Below are 25,732 nucleotides of genomic sequence, written 5' to 3'. Positions count from 1 at the left end.
CTCTTGTAGACAGCATATTGAAGAATCCACTTTTCTTTTCCATTCTGCTACTCTTTGTCTCTTGCCTAGTGCATTAATCCATCAACATTTAATATAATGATTGCTGTCATGTTGCTGGGTTTTTGTTTTTTTTGTGGGTGTGCAGTGCTGTTGGTTTTCTTAGCTCCATATAACTTTCCTGTACTGAGTTCATTTTGTTCATGAGATTTATTGTTATTCATTGTTATTGTTTTAATATTTACTAAATCTTTATGGTTTTCCTTTTTCCTGTTTTGATGTGAAGGTACATTAATTATATTTGCAGTTACCCTGTAATTTATTAATTTCTTCCCCAGTTCAAAACAGTCTGTTTTCTCTTGAAATCTATTTGGCATCCTGGTCATTTGGAAGTTCAATAACAACACTTTCCATCTTTTTGCTTTGTAGTTGTCTTCGTTATAAATTGATATCTTTGGGTCCCTATTTTCAGTCTTGTAGGCTTGTTTTACTTTGTTGTTGTTGTTGTTGTTGTGAAGTGCTGTCATGTCGGTTCCAATCCATAGCAACCCTGTATTGGGTTACTGAGGAGCAGCTGGTGAGCTTGAACCGCCAACCTTGCAGTTCAAACAGCTTTGCATTCTGGCACATTAGCCCATAGCACCACACCAGGACTTCTATATCTGGATTGAGTTTTGGTTAGTGTTGCCTTTCACGTCAGTGTCAGGTTGTTTTCTGCTGTTGTTTCACAGTCCAACGAACATTCTTAAAGTGTTTTTTTGTAAAGTTGTTCTGTTTATTACAATTTGCTTTAATTTTTGTTTTTCTGGAAATATTCTAATTTTTCTGTCATATTTGAGGGACAGTTTGCTGGGTATGATTCTTAGTTGACATTTTTTTTTCCGTCAGTATTTTTATATGTCTTCTCATTGCTTTCCTAACTGCATAGTTTCTGCTGTGAAATCAAAGTTCAGTCGTACTGGTTTTCCTTTGTAGGTAACTTTTAGTTTTTTTCCAAACTGCTTTCAAGATTCTTTGCTTGTTTTTATTTTGGAGAGTTTGATTTTGATATGTATTTCATGATTTTCTTTTCAGGTATATACTGTGTGGGGTTTATCCTGCATCTTAAATGCCTATTTTCTCATCTTTCCTGATATTAGAGAAATATTCTTCCAACAAGTCTTTGAGTGTTTTATCTATGCTTTTCTTTGTCTCTTCCTGTTCTGGAATTTTGATCATCCATAAGTTATTCCTCTTTGTAGTGTTCTTATGATTGCTTTTCCTTTTTTTTTTTTTTTTTCCTGGTTGTTCACTTTGTTTACTAGTAGGTAAAGAAAGGAATAAGGGGAAGAAAGAATAAACAAACAAAATAAAGCAAGGAAAAAACCAGGGCAGATACCAGACCCAGAAAAGTGAAAACTATTGGAGCTCCTGCCAGCCAAGGAGCTCATGTGGATGGGCAAGGGACAATACAGTGGTCCCTGTGCCTACTATGGAGTTCCCATAGGCCTAAGCACTTTCTGTTCAGGGAACCTAATCCAGAGGCAGTACATGCAGACCCTAAAGAAGCTGGGATCAAGATTTTCTGTCATAGAGTGCAGCCAGGGATGAGTGTTGCCTTTAATCCAGGGCTAGCCAGAATTGACTGTGCAGGTCTGGAGCTGAATCCAAGTACCAGAGTTGGTGCAGATAGTTCCCTATACACACTTTGATGTGTCTCTGACTGCATGGCTCACCACAGAGAGTAAGAGCTTCACTAGGGGTGTACCTAGTGGGAGCTGGCCATGCTTTTGGTCATCACAGTAATATAGAGTTGTTGTTGTTCTTAAGTGCCATTGAGTCGATTCCAACCCACAGCGACCCTATATAGGGTTTCCAAGGAGTAGTTGGTGGGCTTGAATCACTGATCTTGCAATTCAAATGACTTTGCAGTCTGACGCATTAGCCCACAGCGCCACGCCAGAACATCACCCTTTTCTATCCTCTGGTAAGCAGTATGAGTCTTCAACACCAACTTGCCTTCTGCCTTCATAAAGTTCAAAATGACCACACTGCATCCGGCTAACCAGCCCAGAGCACCTGTCTTTTTCTCTTTGCTTCCCCCCCAGTTCTCTTCAGCTTCTCCTCCTTGTTGTTGTTGTGAAGTGCCGTCGAGTCGATTCTGACCCATAGTGACCCTGTTTAGGGTTTCTGAGGAGCAGCTGGTGAGCTTGAACCTCCGACCTTGCAGTTCAAACAGCTTTGCAGTCTGGCACATTGACTCACAGCCCTAGTGAGTGCTAGATCAGTGTTTGCCCGGACCGGTGCTGCAGGTTTGGAGCAGGCAATGGATTTGAGGCAGAAAGCTCCTGATTCACGTTGATGGCGTTCACAACTGTGTAGCTCCCCCACCATGCTGCTCTGTCTACTTGGAAGGGCAGAAACTTTGCTGGGGAGTGTATGTCGATGGGGCTGTCTATGCCTTTGGTCACCAGGGGAGTGTGAGGAACAAGAAAGAAAAATCACACCTTTATCTCTATTAGTCACCACTGGACCACCAAGCCTAATGTTTTGTCTCTAACGCTACTCATGAAAGCTTAAGATGAGCATGCCACATCTGGCCCACTGGCATAGGTAACCTGTCTGTCTCCTTTTTTTTTTTTTCTTTTCTATATTTGTACAGCTTCTTTTCCTATGAGCATTCAATCCACTTTCTATCTTTTCATTTGATGTTCAGAGTTCAGAGTTCCAAGTTTTGTGTTCTTTGCTATACTTTATCTTTATAGCATTTCTGTCAAGTCCTTCATCTTGCTGTCTCCTCCTAAAGTTGTGTTTTTAAAGCCATCCACTTGTGGTATTCTGTTATAGCAGCACTGGGTAATTAAGACAGTGAAGGTCATTTTGACTGAAAGTTCCTTTCATTTTATGTTGTTGTTGTTAGGTGTCATTAAGTCTGTTCCCATTCAGAGTGAGTCTGTGTATCCAGAGCAAAGTACTGCCCTGTCCTAGACCATTCATTCTCACAGTTGTTGTTATGTTTGAGCCCATTGTCACTGCCACTGTATTTCCATCTTCTTGGGGGTTTACTCTTTTTCATGGAACCCTCCACTTTACCAGGCATGATATCCTTTTCAGACCTGGTCCTTCCTGACAAAATGTCCAAATTACAAGAGACGAAGTCTCACCACTGTTGCTTCTAAGGAGCAATCCAATCATGTTGTTGTTGTTAAGTGCCGTTGAGTTGGTTCCAACCCATAGCGACCCTGAACAGGGTTTCTGAGGCTATAAATCATCTTTACGGGAGCAGAAAAACCTCATCTTTCTCCTGCAGAGCAGTTGGTAGTTTCGAACTGCTGACCTTGCAGTGCACAGCCCGATTCATAACCACTACACTACCAGAGCGCCTTACTTCTTAAAAAACAGATTTGTTTATTATTTTGTTAGTCCATGGTACTTTTGGTATTCTCCAACACCACAAGTCAAATGCATCAATCCTCTTAAAGTCTTCCTCATTCATTATCCAGCTTTCTCGTGCATGCATTGTTGTTGTTGTTGTTGTTGTTAAGTGCCATCGAGTCAGTTCCAACCTGTAGCAACCCTGTATAAGGTTTCTGAGGAGTGGCTGGTAAGTTTGAACTACTGACCTTGCAGTTAAAACTGACTTAACAGTTCAATGCATTAACACATGAAAATACCATGACTTGAGTCAGGAGCATGTCAGTCCTTAAAGTGATGTCTTTGATGCTTTGCAGCTGATTTGCCTAATGTAATACATCATTTGATTTCTGAAGTGTTGATTGTGGATCCAAGCAAAATGAAATCTTTGGTAGCTTCAACCTTTTTTCCATTTATCATGATCTTACTGACTTGTCCAGTTGTGAGGATTCTTATTTTCTTTATAATGATGTGAAATCCATACTGAAGTCTTTGATTTTCTTTAGTAAGTACTTTAAGTCCTCTTTGCTTCTAGTAAGGGTGTGTCATCTGCATATCACAGGTTGTTAATGAGTCTTCCTCCAATCCTGATGCTACATTCTTCTTTGCATATTACAGCTTCCTTGATTGCTTGCTCAGAATACAGATTGAATAAGTATGATACAACCCTGATACAATACACCTTTCCTGAATTTAAGCCATTCAGTATCCTCTTGTACTGTTCATATAGCTGCCTGTTGGCATATATACAGGTTCTGCATGAGCACAGCTAAGTGTTCTAGAGTTCCCATTCTCTGCAGTGTTATCTGTAGTTTGTTAGAATCCACACAGTCAAATGCCTATGCATATTCAATAAAACACAATTAAATATCTTTCTGTTATTCTCTGCTTTCAGTCAATATCCACCTGATAACAGCTTGCTTTGTTGTTGTTATTGGTAATGTGATCAAGTCAGTTCTGACTTATAGCAACCCTGTATAGGATTTTGAAGATTGGCTGGTGGATTTGAACTGCGACTTTATGGTTAGCAGTCAAGTGCTTATCCTACAGTGCCACATCAGCTAAATAGAAGAGATCAGTAATCACGCACTTTGCCTTTGTGGTGGTCACCAAAAACCCTTAAATGTGGTCAGCTGAGATGTTTAATAGCACCTTATCCAAATTAAACCTTCTAGAAAGCAAATGTTTACCTTTGTTCTACCCAAGTTGCAGACAGTTCTAGAAGGCATTAGGGACTGTTGTATCTATGTTAATTCCTATGTTCTCTAGGCAACATCATTGTAAGGAACCTTATTTCAGTCCTGACTTTCTCTTATTCAAGAAACTACAAGTGTTGTCACTTACTATAGCAGACAGTATATTTTCACCAAGGAAGAATTTTGACCAATTGAGAAGATAAACCATCTGAGTTATAGAAACACACACACCAGGATAGTGGTATCTTTGGCATTATATAAAGAGAACGTTTTAAGAAGAATCTGAATGGTAGGTAGTACTGAAAAGAAAAGAAATAGAATAAATAAGGGATTAAAAATTTTCATTGCCTGTGACATCCAGGAAGCTATTGGTAAAAGGGCTGCCAAATTAACTATAATCGGAACATGGAGATGGCTAGGGAAGGTTATTCTTTTAAGAAGTTTCTCTTAGGTAGGAAGGAGTTGGGAGGCTAATTAAAGGAAGGCGTTTTTATTGCTTGTCTTTTTGTTTTTAGAAGGGTTATGAGCTAGACTGTTTTAAAGGCTGAGGGAAAGAAGTGGAGGTGTAGGTAGGGTGGAGCAAGTTTTTGTGGAAGATCAACAGCATGAGTTCAAGTGCTCAAGTGCAAAGGCCAGGTCACCTTGAAGAATATTTGGTACAGAACTTCTCTAGGAAGGTAAGGAGTGATGTGCATGGATTCAGGCAAGTTGGCAGATGGTGCTGAAAGAAGTTGATGGGTTCAACATGTAATAGCTCTGTTTTCTCCCTGAAGAACAAGGTGAGGTCAGCTGATTATGATGCGAACAAGAATCATGTAAAGTGTTTGGAAGAAAATGAGTTAGCATGAAATAAGGGATTCATTCAGATTTTTCACGTACCCCCTTTACTAGATAACATGATGGGAATTTACATTATGATTTCTTGTTTCTTTCCTTCTTTTTTTGAGTCCCTGGGTGGTGTAAACAGCTAAGGCCTCTACTACTGACAATAGCTAAAAGCTGGCCGTTTGAACTCACCCAGGGACTCCTAGGAAGACAGGGCTGACAATCCACCTCTGAAAGGTCACATCCTTGAAAATCCTACAGAGTAGTTCTACTGTTCATATATGAGGCCAATATGAATCAAAATCACAATAACAACAATTCTTATCGAACCAGATTGATCCATATTTCTCCTGAAGAGCAGCTGGTGGGTCCTTACTGCCAGCGTTTGGTTAGCAAATGAACACCTAACCATTTCATCACTACATGTTACTTTCAATGCTTTGATTATTATTGTATAAAACAAAGTGTAACCCAGCTTCTATCTAGAAGTACCTGCATCATACTCATCCAGATTTAGATCTTCCAGAGTGTGTTGTTAAAGTAAATATTAAATACCACATACGTCAGAGTTTTAAAGCCAAAGGAAAAGAAAGTATTTTTGAGGGGATGCAACTGTTGTCGACACTTTACATTTTGGTACTTGTGCTCAAGAATCAAACATGTTCTTTTTCATCTATTTGTTCCTTTCTTGCATGCTACCAGGAATCCCTAGAGCCTTAGGCTTTTTGAGAAAGTTAATATTTACTGATTAGACTGTTTTTCCTCCCCCTGCACTCAGGGTTCATGGTGTACTGAAATGAAGCAATGAACCTCCCTCAAGTAGTTTACCATGAAAGTATCACAGTTAAATTAGGCTGAGATTTCAGTGACCTTTCTCTTTTTCTTTTTTGTCTGACAGAATAAAGGTCTAAGAATGTTCAGAAGATGAGCTGGATGTGGATGAAAAGATACAGACTGAGTGTGTCAAAGTTTCCATTAGGAAAACAGAAAGTTTCTTGCCAAATAGAAACACGCAAAAAGAATGTTCACTGCATTATCACCCCTCCCCGCTCACTGCTGCTTCAGTTGCCAACGCCATTTACAAACTCTTTAAGAAAGTATCTGAAATGACATCCCCAAACTAAAGGGACAGTAACAAGAGTCCCAGACAAAGCACTTTGTCACAGTCAGTGTTTGATGTTCATCTCTAAGGGAGTCCACTGGCCTTGGTCCAACTGGTCCCATCTCCATTCTCTCCATCATCACAGTTGCCTAAGGAGAGGAACCTGTCTGCCGTCCCTGAGCATGTTGAATTTTCTTGTTTCCTTGCCTTTGCTCAGCACAGAAGGACTTTTCCTCCTTTACTCACCTGAATAATTTAACATACCCTGCACATCCTCACTCAGACCATCCTCTTTGCTCTTGGTTAAATCTTACTTAACCCCTCTTTATGCCCATCATCCCTACCATTCTGATCCTCTGGCCAATGTAAGCTACCCCCTTGCTTTATGTTCACATAGGATTTTGTGTATGTGGCCATTATAGCTAGGTACTGTGTTACACCATTTTTACTGAGTGATACTGTGTTTACATCCTTCACTAGACAGTGGACTCATCAAAGCAGAGGTCATATTTTATTCTTTTGTATGTCTCCAGTGTAGCATGGAGTCCTGGTGTGGCACTGTTAGTTAATGCTCCAGACTGCAAAACCATTTGAACTGCAAGGTTGGTGGTTCAAGCTCACAGCTGCTTCTCAGAAACCCTATACAGGGTGTCTATGGATAGGAACCGACTCACTGGCACTTAACAACAACAACAACAACAACAACAATGTATACCATACTGTCTTAAGTAGAGCTGATGCTTGCTAAATGTTTCTGAGTGAATAGGTGAAAATATGCCTAACATACAAAAAGAAAGAATGAACCTTACATACATGTATCTCTTTACAGTTACAGTTCATGCTCACTCCCTCAGTAACTTCGTATAACCCTGAGATCCCTGTTTCTCTCAATTGCAGGGAGACCCCTCTGACTTTCAGACAACTCATATTTGCTTTTTAATGTTATGCAAATTTGTCCTCACTTTGACATGATTGAACCAACCCTTACTCACAGCAAATTTTTCATCATAATCATCTTCATATGCTGCATGTGTAGCTTTTAAATCACTGAAAAGCCTTCGAGCTTTTTCTTGCACTAAAACCTAAACCAAAAAACAAACTGACTCATAGTAACTCTATATAGACTTTCCAAAATTGTAAATCTTTATGGGAGCAGACAGCCTCATCTTTCTCACTTGGAGCAGCTGGTGTTTTTGAACTCTTGACCTTGTGGTTAGCAGCCCAATACCTAACCCACAGTGCTACCAGGTTTCCTTTCCTTACACTCATGTAAGGTGACATAATAACTGTATTCACCTCATCCAACTTACCTACAAATTCTTAAGGGCATATTATGGAGCAAATCTCATTTGTAGCCCAGGTATTGGGAAGTTAGACCTGCTACTACATTAGTGCGTTATCATTCAGCACAGGTCTTCCTGGGCATGGCATTTGGGTCAATGCTACAAAACACAAAGTGAGGTCATTCTTTGGCTCTGATTGCTGAATCATTTGATTATTGTAGATCAGATGTTGCTGTCTGACTGAATTAGTCTGATTTATCTGGTTTGGCATATTGGAATGATCAAATTGATTGGATAGCTATCAAGTGTCTGATACTAAGTAAGCACCCCGCCCAGAACTTCTTCATTATTTGACATGTGATGTTATTTTTAGATAAAGTTTTGCAATTAACAAAAAAGATTTTAGAGGTCTTAGGGCACTTTTCATCAAACAGAAATCTCTGTAGTACTGTCACATGAAATCTATTTATTACAAAAATTATTTAGATTACAAACATTTATTATATTTCTTTACTTAGATGGAAGGTCTACAAAACATAGGCTGTGGCTGCAGAGATTGATTTGATAGTTAGTTCCCTCAAACTCCAAACCAGTTCTGTTGATGAAATTATCCAGCTTTCCATTATTTCTTTCATTCAAGGAAAATAACTGAAGAATGAAAAGAGATTGAAATTACTTTTATGATTTATAAAACATTTTTTTCCCTCACAACTTGACTTTGTATGAGAGAGCAGCTTTCCTATCCAAATGGATAGGATATATATTTTTTAATTAGAAGTTTCCTTTATAAAGCAAGTCATACAAAGTTTGTCCTGATTATGTTGAACATTAAGAATGAACTTCACTTGGTCAGAGATCAATACCTAAGTGTATATTCGTAAGTCCCTATAAATACTACAGACTAAAAGAGTCCCTTTCATGCAATGACCATCCTTACAAATAATTTATAGTATTGGGGTATTAAAAATATATTATCCAACAACAACATTTGACATCAATTTTTTTATTCATTTCCATCTCGTCAATTTTCTTTTTGGTTACCATAAACACCATCCAAAGAGATACTATTTTTAAAATGCAATTTGTTTTCCCTGGTTTTCACCCAGCACTCCCTCCTGAATTCTGTAATGTCATTTGGAAAAGCAAAACACAAACAATAAAGAGTAAGTAAAGTAGCTGTAATAATTGTTTAGATATTTATGAAGTGATCTGTAACAAGACTCCTTTTCCTAGCTCCTAAGACTCCTCTTCCACACCATCTGCCCTAAGAATGCAGCACAGCAGTAGCACTTGACCTTTATTTTGAAGTAGGAGTTCATTTACTATTCATTCCATCCCCTCGGTTTGTCAGGAGGTTGAGTAAATAGTGTAGTAGTAAGTGTGACTGCTTTTGATATTTCTCTTGTTGTGTGGCTAACACCATGCTCTTTTGTTTTATGCAGACATGAAAGCAGATTTCAGCAACGTATGCTGGAACTGACAGACACAAACAACATTGCCTACTTGTTTCTTTCAGCTGCCAACAGATGGCTAGAGGTCAGGACGGTATGTTCATTTCATGATTTCGAAATGGAAACCTAACAAAGAGGCCTGATGCGAAGAGGGAGACAGTTGTAAAAATCAGTTTTCCACTGAGATTCAGCATTAAGTTCACATTTTCTGGACTTTAAAATAGGTCACGTTTGTTTATGTTACAGATGAAATTTGTCATAATGTTTTAGCTAATCGTAAGAGAAATGGCCCTGAAAAGAAATTCCATTTTGTGTTCACTAGTTTCTAGATTACATAAATTAATGGATGGCAAATATTTGTGTAACTTTAAATTCTGATTTTTTCAGAAGAGTAAATTTGATGAGTAAACAGACGTACTCATTTCCTCCTCAGCACTGGAGAGACCTGGAAGATGGTGACTTTCTGTGTTTTCACATTACCCCAAAATGTAGCTGACTATAGTTAGTCATCTCTTAGCTTCTTCTCTCCAGTATTACTAGGAGAACAAACACAAGGGTTGGTATGAAACAGACATGAAATAGCACTAATTAATTTCTTTGAGTCCCAAGTCTTCACTTGTTAGATGGAAAGAATATGTATCTCATGGGAGTGTTGGGATTTTAAAAAGTCCTGTAAATCACTTAGTACAGTACTTAGCAAATGTGCTCAGTACATATCTTTTGAATAAGTGGACAAATGAGTAAATAGATGTAGTAAGTACCTACCTGGCTAAGTGGTGGATAAGGCAGCCAACTACAGGAGAATATAAGAAGCAGGTGAAAGAGACATTTCAAAAGGAAGAGGATAGAGTTTGCAGACTGGTCGGAGTAATCTGCATGTATAAACTGTTTGGGTAGTAATGCCAAACTAATTGCAATCCTTATTTTTAAATAAGTATCTATTAGTTTGCAAAAAGAAATAAAACAAAGCTATCTGCAGTATTGTAAGAATCTCACTCCCATTGATTAAGTATCCCCATCTTGTTCAGATTTTCCTTCCAAAAATCAGCAGACAACAGAAGGCAAATGGTAAAGGGAATCTGATAGGGTTGCAATGAAGGAACCACTTGAGAATCTGAGTAGCTGATTGATGAAAAGATTGATACGGACTCTTGGTCACCCCTGTGAACTTTAAGTGCTACGATTTCACACTGGTTTGCATAAATCCTCTGTCACTACATTAGTTATATGTAGAAACTATTCAGCAACATAAAACAATATATTTCAAAATTCTTAGATGTAAGCGTTGGCTATTAACCAACACTTAACAACAACTGATAAGGAGTTATGGTGTGGTACTGTAAGATAAAGCATTGGACTGCAAGGTCAGTTTGAGTCACAAGGTCGGCAGTTCAAATCCAACAGTCACTCCTTAAAACCCTATATAGGGTCCCTATTCGTGGAAACCAACTCATCGGCACTTGACAACAACATTGTTGATAAGAAATTCTTCACAGGAGTTACGAGGGGGACAGGATAGGGTTTCTCCTTAGGACAGGTGAAATGTTGCTTATCATTTATTTTCTAGTACCTATACAGATTCTGGGAGACTCCTGGTGTGACACTATAGGATCAGCACTGGACTTCGAACCACAAGGTTGGCAGTTCAAACCCACCAGCTGCTCCTCAGAAACACTATACTGGATCACTATAAGTTGAAACTGACTCGATGGCACTTAACAGCAACAACAAACAACATACTGATTCTGGAGTGCTGGTGTGGCAATGTAGGAAAAGCTCTGGACTGTTAACTACAAGGTCAGCAGTTCAAACCTACCAGCCATTCCTCAGAAACCCTATACAAGATCACTATGAGTCAGAACTAACTTGATGGCATTTAACAACAATACAGAGCCTAAATCCAGATTTTAAGCTCTGTGGGTTTCATTGGCTTTTAAAATTTTTCAGTTTTGCTAAGAAAAAAAAAGTGGTATATTTGAATAATAGGATTAATGATGAAATTGCTGGATGAAAGCATAATCCTACCTCCACCAAAATAGTCTGATTTTCCTACACTTGAAGATCAGATGTGGTTTTTATGGGCAGGTGTGTTTGTGTTGGACTTTAGATGAATGTCAGCCTGGTGACTCCTTTTCTACTCTTTAGCACTTCCTACTGTCAGGTTAATAGACAAATGTTTAGCAAGAATATTTCAAGCCCACCATATGTTGTCTTCTCTTAGCTAGAAGACAAGATACTGAAGTTTCAAGACTACCAACAAAGGGAAGGTCAGGAAAAATTAGAAAGGAGCAACAAATAAACTCAGAATGGTTTGATTTAGTTTGACTCACAACCTAATACTTTAACCCATACATGAAAAGACAGACCTACCTGGATATATAAGAATTCCCCTTCCATCTCTAGAAATCTAAAGAAAATCTCGGCATTTGGAACTGGAAAGGCAGAAGCTGCATTTGATTCTGTTGTCTTATATTATGCTGTTGTTAAGGGCCTTCAAATTGGTTCTGACTTATAGAAAGCTTGTATAGGGTTTCCTAAGAGCAACTGATGAGTTTGAACTGCTGACCTTGTGGTTCAAACCGAACCTTGCGATCCAGTGCTTTATCTTACAGTGCCACATCAGGATGTTTGTTGCTATATCTTCTCTTTATTTCTGTGTATTATTATCCTTCCAAGCTTTGATTATAAGTCTCATCAGTATTCTCCCTTAGAAACTAATACAAATAATTAAGGAGTGATTACTTCTGTTGCGATTTTTTTGTTGTGTTTTGTTTGTTTTTTGGTAAATGTGAATTTTGGTAAGAATTTTTTGTTGATTTGGTGCAATGTCCCAGCTTTATCAGCAGAAAAAACAATCAAGGTCCAAGCCCTTTGTTTATGATTTATCTCCTTCACCTATTATATTTATGTCAGTCAGTTTATGAGGGTTTGCACACACACTCACACACAGATGCACACCTCTAGACACCTGAAGAAACCCAACGTAAGACCAGTCTAATTCACTCTCTTTCTGATCTTCTGAGTTTAATGAGAGTTTTCATTATAAGACAAGGTATATTCAAATATAAGTACTATAATCCAAACGCATATGCCACAGGAAGAATGTGAAGTAAATAAAGGAATACTGTTAAGGATAGAACTTTTTCTCCCAATTGCATGCAAATAAATGACCTCATTACCATTGTACTTCTGTGGGCATCTCCACATCACTTGAAACACAACTTCAGTTTGAAATAACTGGTGTCTATCAGAAGTATGAATGTTCAGATACAGGACCTTAGAAACTAGGTTGTGACATGCTCTGTGAACCCCAAAACTGGACATATTCTGCTTTGTAAGTCATTTTTAAAAAGGTAATGAAAACTTGGACCAATACATTGGTATTGGAGTATCAGCACAACTTTCTAACCCGATTCTTTGCCATATTATTAAGTAGATTAACATAAATATGTTCTTACACAAATATTCTTGGAGTTCTCAAAACAAAAACACAACTAAAATAGTACAAGGAAAGTCCGTTGCATTGTGCACAAATCAGAATAGGCAAATAAAATTTTCTGATTCAAATCTTATGATTTCACCAATCCAGATCCATGGACTCATCATCTCTGTAATGGAAACAAAGCAAAGAAAGCTTGATAACATAGCTTCCTATGACCATTTTCCCCTTTCTTTTCATTACTGAATCTACCTCTCCAAAACAATACCACTGACTTCTATTGACAGAAAATCTCAAGACAAAGAAGGGAGGAAAACCAAAATAAAAACACATTTTGTTAATCTAAGGAGGCCTTTGAGCCTGATGCAATTTTTGTAATTTATTTTTGTTTTTTAATATGCCTTCTCATTTCACTACTGTTAAAGTTAGGGCAAGTACACATTGCTTCCTTCTTCTGGGTAAACCGTTCTGCCTCTGGAACATTGGGCTTTGTCAACCATATTCATTTCACATTCATTGTGAGATGAAAACTAAAATAAACAAAGGCCATAACATGGTGAGATTAACTAAAGGACAAGAGTCTAAAAGAATAAAACAATTTGGCTGGCAGAAATGTAACTAGACTGTGACCACCCAGGTTGCTTTGGCAGCAGAGGGGAGTTTTTTTTTTTTTTTTTGTGGGTGCCAAATAAAGTGGGCTGTGATTATGAGCAGTGTGTCACTACAGCCTAATCTTTGAGTGCTGCCTGTGTGTTTTAGATTTTTTTTTAGCACAGTGTTTTCTTCTTATCCCCCTGCACTAAACAATTCCAGTTCTTTGGCACCGATGTTTCCATTTGCAAAAATTGTGTAACTCTATCTAAAGGCTGTCTTTCCAAGGCTATGCCTTCCTGTATGGTGAAAAGATAAAAGAAAAGTTGCATCGGAAAGCAAAACAAAACCCACCTATTTAGAGTTAACAGGCTAAAGTGAAAATTACCATACATATAAAAATATACAGAGTCTGATCTCAGAGAAACTACACATAAATATTTTGTGGGTAAATGTGTCCATAATTCCACAATAAGCAGGTGTACATTGGTTTTGTAATTTGTTGTTGTTGTTGAGTGTCACCTAGTCGGTTCCAACTCATAGTGATCCTCTATAGTATTTCTAAGGAGTGACTGGTGAGTTTGAACCACTGATCTAGTGGTTCAAACCAACCTCTCAGTTCAGTGCTTTGTCTCACAGTACAGAAGCCCTAATAAAATTTACTTGACACCCTGTGATACCAGACACTCAGTGGTACTGTGAAGATACACTGAGTAGATGAGGACTACTTGGAGGAAATGAGATCTTGGTCTTTTCTGGTTGCCATTACTCTTTACAAATCTGTTTTTCAAATTTTTATCAAAATTTTGATCGATATTCTAATATAGATAGCTGAAGGGACCCTGGTTGCTCAGAGGATAAGCAGTGGACTGCTAACTGAAAGATCAGTGGTTGGAACCCATCAACTACACGTTGGGAAAAAGATGAGCTGTCTGCTACTGTAAAGATTTACAGCCTTGAAAATCCTAGGGAGCTGTTCTTCCCTATCTTATAGGATTGCTATGAGTTACAATCCACTTGATGTCAGTGGGTTTGGTTTTTTAATTATAGAGAGATATTATTGAATCACTAGAAACCTGACAAGAGGCCTCTATTTCTACATCATCTCTAATTTGACATGGAAATTAAATGTTTTTCTTCTGCATGTAAGTGTAGAATATACAGACTTGTTGGAAGTTATAATTCTGTACTATATAGATAGATAAAGTATCAACTTTATAAAGGAGGGCTTAAAAGAAGAATTCATATTAATGTCAATAATTTTGAAATATTTAGGAGTACATTGACATTTATAAAGTGTAAGTGAGCAGTCCAGACTGCTTAGATTCTGCATCTATATAGTTGTTGCATCAAATGAAGAGGAAAAAGAGGATGAGCTATGTAATTGGGATGTGTCATTATTAATAAATAGATACATCAGGTTCGAAACTACCAGCCGCTCCGTGGGAGAAAGATGAGGCTTTCTACTCCCGTAAGGATTTACACCCTTGGAAACCCCATACAGGGTCGCTATGGGTCGGAACCGACTCGAAGGCAATTAACAACAACAACAACAAAGATACATCAGATAAAGTAATTAAAGAAGTATTTACTACTTCTGTGGAACTTATTACTTCCAGGGATTAACTCTACATGATTCATTTCTTTTCTCTTTATAGAAGTCATAGACTTAATATGGAATTAAATTTTAGTGACTTTTCCAACATTTTATGTTTTATGATTCACACAAAATTTTAAGCTTTCTTCAAACGTGAAAATCATTCAGGGGAGAAAAAAGGTATCTTGACACATGGAGGTAGGGAAATTTAACTAGTGTATAGCTTTTTTATTCCTTTGAATCTCTGTGAATTAGGCATCTTTTCTATTTTTCTTAGAGGAAACCAAGTCTCAAAGGAGTTAAATGTTATGTTCACGTTCACTAGCTAGTTTTTTAAAAGTAGGAATTTAAACCTAGATCTCTGACTCAGAGATTGGGATCATTCATTGCTCGATCAAGAATTTGATTTCTGGATCTAGTTTAAGAAGAGACAGGAATCTAGTTTAAGAAGAGACGTATGATCTGGTCTGACTTGAAACAACAGAAATTAATTCTCTTGCAAAATCAAGATGTTAGCAGGGCCATGTTTGCTCCGAAGGCTCTAGGAAAGAATTCTTCTATACCTCTCCCTGGAGTCCTGGTGTGGCACTGTAGGATAAGCACTGGACCAAAAAGTTAGTTAGAACTGCAAGCCTGGTGGTTCAAACCCATGAGCCATTCCTCAAAAACCCAATACAGGGTCGTTATGAGTTGGAACTGACTTGGCAGCACTTAGCAACAACAAATACCTCTTCCTAGTTTATGGTGGCTCCTTAGTTTTTGCCTCTCTCTTCACATGACCTTCCTATTAGGAAAGCAGCCACTGGATTTAAAAACACCTTGCTTTCTATGATATGAGCTAATGACCTGAGCTAATTACATATGCAATGAATCATATTTCCAAATAAGGTTACATTCTGAGGTTCCAGGAAAACATGTTTGCTTGTGCTTTATTAACTATGTGAAGGCTTTTGATCGTGTGGACCAGGACACACTGTAGATAACATTGAGAAGAATGGGCATTCCAGAACACTGCATTGTGCTCATGAGGAACCTATACACTGACCAAGAGACAGTCATTAGAACAGAACAAGGGGATACCAAATAGTTTAAAGTCAGGAAATGTGTGTACCAGGGTTGTGTTCTTTCACCATACTCATTTAATCTGTATGCTGAGCAAACAATCTGAGAAATTAGATTAAATGAAGAAAAACATGGCATCAGGATTAGAGGAAGATTCATTAACAATCTGCAGTATGCCAGTGATACAACCTTGCTTGCTGAAAGTAAAGAAGACTTAAAATACTGATGAAGATAGGTATGAATTGCATCTCAATATAAAGAAAACAAAAATCCTCACAATTGGACCAGTAAATAACATCATGAGAAATGGAGAAAAGATTGAAGTTGCCAAAGACTTCATTTTGCTTGGATCCACAGTTAATACTCATGAAAATAGCAGTCAAAAAATTTAATGGCGTATTGCATTAAGCAAATCTTCTGCACAAGATATCTTTAAAATGCTCAAGAACAGAGATATCAGTTTGAGGACTAAATTGTACTTGACCCAAGTCATGATATTTTCAATTGCCTCGTACATATGAAGGCTGGATAATGAATAATGAAGACCATAGAAGAATTGATACATTTGAGTTATGCTACTAGAGAAGAATATTGAAAGTACCATGGACTGCCAAAAGAACAAACAAATCTATGTTGGAAGAAGTACAGACAGAATCCTTCTTAGAAGCAGTGATGGCAAGACTTTGTTGCTCATACTTTGGAATGTTAGGAGGGAACAGTCCCTGGAAAAGGACATAATGCTTGGTAAAGTGGAGGAGGGTCAGCAAAAAAAACAAGACAATTCCCAATGAGATCATGGCAGCGGCAATAGGATCAATCATAACAACAATGTAGAGGATAGTGCAGAACTAGGTTTATGTTTTGTTCTGTTGTAAATAGGGTCACAATGAGTTAGAACTGACTCAATGGCACATAACAAGCGAAAGCAACTGGAAGACCTGCCTTTTGTGATAGCATTTTTCAACTCAGTATATGAGTCTATCTAAGAAACTTTTATTTGATTTCAGTATGTTAAAGTGACTCCATCACTGTTAGTAAAGTCTTCATATCTATTTATTAATTGTTTGAGTAGCCAGAAATGTATCTATGTAGAGAAGGTGATCACTAATGGGATGTAATTTGAGATCATTCTGCAAAGTACCTATGCCTGAAATTTTACCTGTTTTGGGGACATATAGCAACATGAGTTTAAAGGTTTATTTTTTAAATAATAAGACCTAGCCATAAGCTCTAAGAATTCTTCTGGGGAATGGAGAGAAAAGGAGTATTGGGAAATAGACAAGTGTTTCTCAGATCTCAGCTAGAAAATGGACAGATGTTCTCTAATTCTTATTTGAGTTTCAGGCAGGCCATGATGATTTTTTTTTTAATTTTGACAAGTTTTAATCATTGAGTCAAAGACAACTCAGAAACTCTTCAGCAGATGTCTACTCTTAATTTGTGAGTAAATCTGCATGTTTAATGTCCCACACTCTAAATCCCAGATAGTTGACAAACAGTCATCAGCCTCTCTTCTTATGGAGTTAAGTCCCAACAAGTTAACCAGGAGCAGATTCCTACAAGAGCCTCACAGTAGCACACAAAGGAGCTAATCACAACCAAACATAAGTACTAAGGCAACTTAGCAAAAAAAAAAAAAAAAAAAAAATCAGGTCTAAAGATAATTATTTGTCTAACTTGCTCTGTGCATAGCACAGTGTTGTAGAAATAAAAGAAAACCCTATGTCAGATCCTGATTGTGTCATAAATTGCAGTTTAATTTTTGATAAGGCACTTAACTTCTCTCAATCAATATCATGATGTATGCAAGGGGACTTCAAAAAGTTTGTGGAAAAATTCCATTCCATTTTTCCATGATCTTTCTGAAGCACCCTTGTGTAATAAGAGCATTACTTTGGTCTCCATTCCAGACCTAAAATTGTGAGTTGTCTTTCTTTAATATCTTAGTTAGCCTTCTTCTGACACTTTATAGAACTCACATGGGATGGTGTGCATTACTTTACTGCTCACCGTTCTAAGCTGATTGTGATCTTTGGCTTAAGAAATTGGGAATCATTTTTTTATAAGAGTTTTTCTTATATTCCTTTTTAGGATTACCTTGGAGCTTGCATTGTTCTCACTGCCTCTATTGCATCTATTAGTGGGTCTTCCAACTCTGGATTTGTGGGCTTAGGCCTTTTGTATGCACTTACAGTAAGTATGGATAAAAATACCTTTTTCTGTGCAGTGTTTGACGCACTTCCACTTGCTTTTATCACCTCTTTTTCATGAATATTAGAGAGAAGTTTGAGATCCATAATAAGATGACATTCTTGCAAATAAGTATAGCATTTTAGGCTCTAAACCTATCATTTTAGGGCAACTTGGATTCATTTATGATATTGTGAACCAATTTTTAAAAATCCTCAAATTCCATGGTCATCACACTCACAAAGCTGTTTGAGATCTCTGTCTTGAGTTGCTCACAAGCTAATTGGAGGCATGAAAATGAATGTGAATATACATGAAACCAGTGTAAACAGACATATACAACTACTCATTATGAAGGAAAAGCAGAGGACAGTTCTCAAAACCGTAACATGTCAGGATCCTAAAGTCTTCTTGCTGACTTTATTCCATGATATTCATTCTAGTCTCCGATATCCTGTGGCACTTATGAATTGTACTACATGATTTATTTTACACTTACTCTCCCAGTCATCTCATCATTAATATCTAGTGATTACAAAAAACTGATACTTATTTTAAATATGATCATTTTTTATCACCGAACACAGATAACCAATTATTTGAATTGGGTTGTGAGGAACTTGGCTGACCTGGAGGTCCAGATGGGTGCAGTGAAGAAAGTGAACAGTTTCTTGAACATGGAGTCTGAGAACTATGAAGGCACCATGGGTATTGCCCTTAATTTTTTTTTTCCTTCATTCATATTTTTATTTTAAGTAAATGTTTATGTGTCAGCAAGCTTGGTGTTTTCCATGCTTTTTTTTCTACCTCAGTATCCAGAGAATCCCTCCTCATCTTGCTCTGCTGATTATACACACCTGAAAAGATTCATAGGTCTAGAAAGTTTGGGATGCAACCAGAGTCCAAAAATATATTACCTAATAATATTAAAGACAATATAAAAATATTTGGAGTATATTAAAATAATTACTTACCTAAATTCTGAACTATTTTACTCTCCTTCATAAGACCCTGTTAAGTTAGAAGTCAAGAAACCTGGATCTTAAAATACTAAGATTCTCAACTTTTCTGGAAAAGAGCTAGCAAGAAATTTATTCCTGGGGCCAGAGTAATCTTTCTTAAATACAAACTTCATGTTTAAAATGTATTTTTTTTGGCTGATCCTTCTACATCCCTTCAGTTCTTCAAGGTCAAAATCTAAGTAACTTAACTAAGACGTCTAAATTAGTCAACCCTTGCCTACCTACCTAGTCTCATCTCTCTTCACACAACTTTTGCTCTGACCACACTATCATGTTTCCTTCCATCACTATGTCTTTCTCTCTATGCATTTGTGACAAATTTCCTCTTCTCTCTCTCTCACTAAAATTCATCTCAGTTCTTAAGAGATTATCTTTAAAGGTTGGCTCCATTGGTGCTCATTGAATACTTTGACCTCACTGCCCTCATGTGATTCTTTAGATAGTCCTATAGATTCTGATTTGCATATGTGCATCTATCAAGACAATGAACACCTTGAGGCATGGCTTTCATCAATATATTCCCCAAATCTTGCACATCTTAACTCTCTATACTTAGCCCCTCAAATGTTCTATGACCAGGTGAATGAACAAATGAAGTAATTAACAAACTGTCTTTGTTCACCTTGAATAGAACTGAATGATGAAACATGAAAGAAACATGGCAATGGTTAATATTCATTAAAAAGGGGCAAACTATTCTCAAAGTATCTAATCAGGAGGTTTTCACTTGAAATGTAATTTAGATTTGAAAACATGATTTAAATCTTTAAAAGTATTTAAGTTTAAATTTTAAGGAAGATTTAGCTGTATGTGTGTATATATACATGTATTTAAATACAGCTGTCTCTCATTTATCTATCTGTCTATTTATCTTCCTAATTCTTTACCCCACCCTCAGATCCTTCTCAAGTTCCAGAACATTGGCCACAGGAAGGGGAAATCAAGATTCATGATTTATGTGTCAGATATGAAAATAATTTGAAACCTGTACTTAAACATGTCAAGGCTTACATCAAACCAGGGCAAAAGGTATGAAATTCACTGTTTTGATTTTCTTTCATACACCAAACCTCCGATGGAGCCATTCTAGTAACCTCTCAGCTCTTCAGACATCTCAGCCAGCATATTCACACTGGTCTCATAAAAGATTCCCTACACTTTACAAATCATATTATCTACATAAAAGAGAAAAGGAAAGCATCATGGTAAAATAGTGTTCTCTAATGTTTATTCTCATTAATTAGTCTCCCGTAGAGAAAAAAGAGTTACTAACAGATATATTTAAAGATTTTTTAAAATGATTTCTAGTTATGGGCATACGAGATATCCCCTTGGGAACCTTCTCATTTATAGTAGTTCTGTTCCCAAAATGATTTCTTTTTGTGATTGTAAAAAACACAAGTGTACAGAAAAGATGGACTCATCCTATTTTTATTATAAAACTATTATTTCTAAGATAAGTTATAGGTTATTTACACTGACAATATGCTAAATGCAAAAATTAAGCTATGGAAAAAACCCAACATAATAGCATAGAAATAGGAAGCAAGAAAAAATGATGTCACTAAAGAATTGGTGGGGACTCCATGTTTTTGTCTTAACAATGATAATTTATAAAGGAGGTCTGATAAGAAAAATTATTTCTAAATGATAATTATAATGTAAATGTTTGAATTCAATTTTGGTGTTGTCATGTTATCTTAAAGTTAAAAATACTTTTGCTCATTTTCTGTTCTTGGTCTGATCCTTTTTCTCTCTGAGTGACCATGGCTCTTTCAGGTGGGCATATGTGGCCGTACTGGCAGTGGGAAGTCATCCTTATCTCTGGCTTTCTTCAGAATGGTTGACATATTTGATGGTGAGTTACTAAGTTTTTTATTGGCCACATGCTGTTGTTTTTGTTGTTGGGTACCATCAATTCAGTTTAGACTCATAGTGATCCTGTATGCACAACAGAACGAAACACTGCCTGTCCTCACAATTGTTGTTATGCTTGAGCCCATTGCTGCTGCTACTCTGCCAGTGAATTTCATTGGAGGACATCCTAGGTTACACTGACCCTCCTCTTTACCAAGCATGATGTCCTCCTCCAGAGACTGTCCCATTCTGATAATATGTCTGAAGTGTGAGAGACAAACTCTTGCCATTCTGGATTCTAAGGAGCATTCTGGTTGTACTTCTTTCAACACAGATTTGTTTGTTCCTCTCACAGTCCATGGTTATTTCAATTTTCTTCTCTAACACAATAACTCAAATGCATCGATTCTTCTATGGTCTTCCTTATTCATTGTCCAATTTTCAAATGCATGAGACAATTGGAAATTACATGGCTTGGGTTAGGCACACCTTTGTTCTCAAACTGACATCTTTGCTCTTGAACACTTCAAAGAGGTGTTGTGCAGTATACTTGCCTAATGCAATACATCATTTGATTTCTTGACTGCTGCTTCAATAAATTTTGATTGTGGACCCAAACAAAATGAAGTCTTTGACATTGCTCATCTTTTCTTCAATTCTCATGATGTTAATTATTAGTCCACTTGTAAGCATTTTTTTATTTCTTTACATTGGGGTGCAATCCATACTCAAAGCTATCGTCTTTGATCTTAATCCGTAAGTATTTTAAATTATCATAACTTTCAACAAACAAGATTGTATCATCTGGATATCGCAGGTTGTTCATGAGTCTTCCTACTATTCTGATGCCATGTTCTTCATATAATCTAGCTTCTCAGGTTATATGATCAGTGTACAGATTGAATAAATGTGAAAAATACAACTCTGGCACAGACCTTTCCTGATTTTAAACCATTCAGTATCCCCTTTTTCTGTTTGAACGACTGTCACTTGGTCTATATATAGGCTCCTCATGAGCACGACCAACTGCTTTGGAATACACATTCTTCACAATGTTATTCGTAGCTTATCATAATCCACACAGTGGTAAGCTTTTGCATAGTCAATAAAGCACAAGTAAACATCTTTCTGGTAATCTCTGCTTTCAGCCAAGACCCATCATATATCAACAATGATATCCTTTATTCCACGACCTCTTCTGAATCAGGCTTGAGTTTCTGGACATTCCTGTTGAAGTATTATTTTTAAATTATCTTTAGCAAAATTTTACTTGCATATGATGTTAATGATACTGTTAGATGATTTCCACACTCTGTTGGGTCACCTCTCTTTGGAATGGACAGAAATATGGATCTCTTACAGTCAGTTGGCCAGGTAGCTGTCTTCCAAATGTCTTGGCATACATGAGTGAGCCAGTTTGTTCAAAGATTTCAATTTAGATTCTGGAAATTCATGGAGTCTTGATCTTCTTCCTTCAGTACCATCAGTTCTTGATCTTATGCTACCTCTAGAAATGCTGAACATCATCCCTTTCTTTTTGGTACAGTGACTCTGTATATATCTTCCAACCTCTTTTATTGCTTTTTAAAATATCATTAAATGTTTTACCAATGGAATCCTTCAATATTGCAAGTTGAAGCTTGAATTTTTTTTTTTTGTCCATTCTTTCAGCTTGAGCAATACTGCATATGTTCTTCCATTTTGGTTTTCTAACTCCAGTTCTTTGCATATTTCATTATGATATGACTTTGCCTTCTCGAACTGCCCTTTGAAAGTTTTTGCTTAGCTCTTTTACTTCCTCATTTCTTCCTTTCGCTTTAGTATCTCTGTGCTGGAGAACAAGTTTGCGAGTCTCTTCTGGCATCCATTTTGGCCTTTTCTTTCATTTCTATCTTTTTAATGACCTTTTTGCTTTCTTCATGTATAATGTTTTTTATGATATCCCACAGATCTTTTGGTCTTTTGTCATTAATGACTAATGCATCAAATCTGTTCTTATGTCACATTGCTTAAGTGTCCTATAAACAGACCAGCACATAAGCCATTTTGAGTGAATGAGTGAAATCCGTTTGACCATCACATTAAGGATATGCCTGCTATTATTATTTGTAATGATGATGATGATGGTTATAGTACTTTGTGTTTTTATTGTTCTTGATAGTTTCTATTATTGAATGCAATCTAGAGAACTTTGTGAGATAAAGAAGTCAATTTATGAACAACATTGAACTTTGGTAATTTTAGTCCCATGGCTAATAATAATAATGCAGAGATATTTTAAGAACCTCACTGGGATTTGTGTTATGAAACAATTACACGATGATGATGCATCAGGTTGAATTGATTGACACTTTCTAGTAAATATCTGTGGTTAAGACTGATATATCAGGTTAATGTGACCTTCGTGAGTTCAGAAGAGTGCTTGTGGGCCTTATGTGAATTCTGTGAGTTATTGTCTCTTTAATATCTTTTTTTTTTAATCCACTGCCATTGAGTTGATTACTACTCATAGTGACCCTGCATATGGCTTTTGAAACTGTAAATCTTTATAGGAGCAAACAACCTTATCTCTCTTATATAGAAAACCATTGACCTTGTGGTTAGGAGCCCAACTCTTACCCCACAGTGCCACCAGAGTTCCTTTAACAGCACTGTTGTAGTTAAGTGCCATTGAGTTGGTTCCAACTCATAGCAAACCTGTATTGGGTTTCTAGGGAATGACTGGTAGATTTGAACTACTAATCTTGAGGTTAGCAGTCTAGTGTTTATCCTATGGTGCCACACTTTTTGTTGCTGTTGTTAAGTACCATCAAGTCAGTTCTGACTCATAAAAACCCTGTGTAAGTTTTCTGAGGAGCAGCTGGTGGATTTGAACTGCTGACCTTGTAGTTTGCAGTCTAGTATGTATTCTGCAGCACCACACAGGAGTTCTTAGTAGCATTAGATTACTTAAATGATAATATATATTATATCTGAAAGGCAAAGCTTAATTAGATGAGTCATTCTTTCTCACCTTAATCTAAATCTAGCTGGTTAAATAGACTGACTTTCATTTCAAACTTCCTGTATTCACAGGGCAAATATTGTCTTTACACAAAAGTTATATGGTAAAGTGAATCTGTTAAGTTGAGAAAGTTATCAAAAGTGCATAAATCTCTGTAAGTCTACATAGAGTATTGAGAAACATTTATAGATCGATTTTATGAGATTTTCTTTCCTATTTTTAATGCTCTGTATAATTCAAATATATAATAGTGAATAAGTCATTTTAAAAATCCCTGTATTCAAGTCTATATGTTACTTGTGGGAGAAAAATAATAAAAAAGACAAATAAATACATATACAATATTAAATGTGATAAGTCCTATGAAGAATAATAAAGCCTAGAAGGAGAATAAAGGAATGCTAGAAAGAAAAAGATTCACTGAAGGAAACTTTTTACTTTCAGTTTATATAGACTACGTAAATTGAATACAAACTGAAAATGTCTTGGGGAAAAAATACGAAAGAGAGACAAACTATCACCAAATGTATATTTTTCTTATTTACATACCTTGAAATGTATTTAAATGTAAATGCCATTATTTAAGTATCTTATAATGATATTTAAATATAAATCTTCAGGATCCTAATCCTGAACTAGGGAAATATTTCCAATTTGTAAACAAAATTATTGTACTCATGATTTTACTTCATGTCTATAATGTTTGTTCCCCTTTTACAGGAAAGATTGTCATTGATGGAATAGACATTTCTAAACTACCGCTGCACACACTACGTTCTAGACTTTCTATCATTCTGCAGGATCCAATACTATTCAGTGGTTCTATTAGGTAGGTGTGCCTTATCCTTTGATGCAGAGAAAAGTTTTACTCTGTCACATTCCGGGTATGTATGAAATGACACTACTGATAAATTCAGATCAGACATTCTATTCATTGGGAACTGGGAAACCCTATAAGCCTACGTGGACCTTTAGAAGTCAGTCGCTTATATTTCCAGGAGCTGTTTGCTTTCAGTTTAACTCTACAAAAGCTACTGTTTGTCTTTGTGCTTGGAGACAGAGGTTCTTGGCAGCCATTTCTGAGATGTTCCAGGCTATAGATAGCCTGTCAAACTCTTCAGTTCTCTGACCTGGCTTCAGCAGACATTCTATTCTGATTTTGATTAATTCTTTTAACTATTAGCACACCCCTCACCACTTTCCTTTTAGCCAAAATGACTTTTGTAAAGCTGCTATAATCTTCTTCTTGCCCAGTTCATCGTTTTGTTTAAAAAAAAATTTTTTTTTAAGTGAAAGTATCTATTCTCTCATAAAAACAAACAAGCACAAAAATCCATTACCATTGAGTCAATGCCTACCCAGAGGACTCTACATAATAGAGTAGGATTTTCTAGGTAGTATGGGAGCAGATCATTAGGCAGTTTCTCGTACAGAGTGGCTGGTGGGTTCAAAGTGCTGCTCTTTCAGCTAACAACCGAGAAGCCATACTTTGCGCAAACTCTTGCACCTAGTCAGTGGTAGAGCTCTGATTCCAACTGAAGTCTGTCTGCCTCCAAAGTCCAGTGCAGCAACATCCATCATATTGTGCCTCTCATTCCATGCAGCCAGTGTCATGTCATAATCACTTCCTTCATTTGCTTGATTTCAAAGAAGTATTTGCCACCGTCTTTTACTAATTATTCTTATCTTGAAGAAGAAATGTATGTAAGGTTGCTCAATGCTC

General features: G+C 36.8%; 1 protein-coding gene across 2 annotated transcripts in view; it reads left to right on the top strand.

Moving 5' to 3' along the window:
• Positions 1 to 25,732, top strand: part of ABCC9 (ATP-binding cassette, sub-family C (CFTR/MRP), member 9) — a 157,402-nt gene that overhangs the window by 119,099 nt on the left and 12,571 nt on the right. For both annotated transcript variants that reach the window (XM_006866936.1, XM_006866937.1), the window contains exons 29-34: positions 9,239 to 9,341; positions 18,028 to 18,129; positions 18,714 to 18,834; positions 20,047 to 20,177; positions 20,928 to 21,006; positions 24,730 to 24,838. In XM_006866936.1, the coding sequence (XP_006866998.1) occupies positions 9,239 to 9,341; positions 18,028 to 18,129; positions 18,714 to 18,834; positions 20,047 to 20,177; positions 20,928 to 21,006; positions 24,730 to 24,838 (645 nt within the window). The remainder of the gene's footprint in view (positions 1 to 9,238; positions 9,342 to 18,027; positions 18,130 to 18,713; positions 18,835 to 20,046; positions 20,178 to 20,927; positions 21,007 to 24,729; positions 24,839 to 25,732) is intronic.

The sequence above is a fragment of the Chrysochloris asiatica genome, unplaced genomic scaffold, assembly GCF_000296735.1.
Source record: "Chrysochloris asiatica unplaced genomic scaffold, ChrAsi1.0 scaffold00098, whole genome shotgun sequence".
In the NCBI taxonomy this organism is placed as follows: Eukaryota; Metazoa; Chordata; class Mammalia; order Afrosoricida; family Chrysochloridae; genus Chrysochloris; species Chrysochloris asiatica.
Note: the sequence above shows the minus strand (reverse complement) of the source record. Positions and strands in the feature narration are given on the sequence as shown.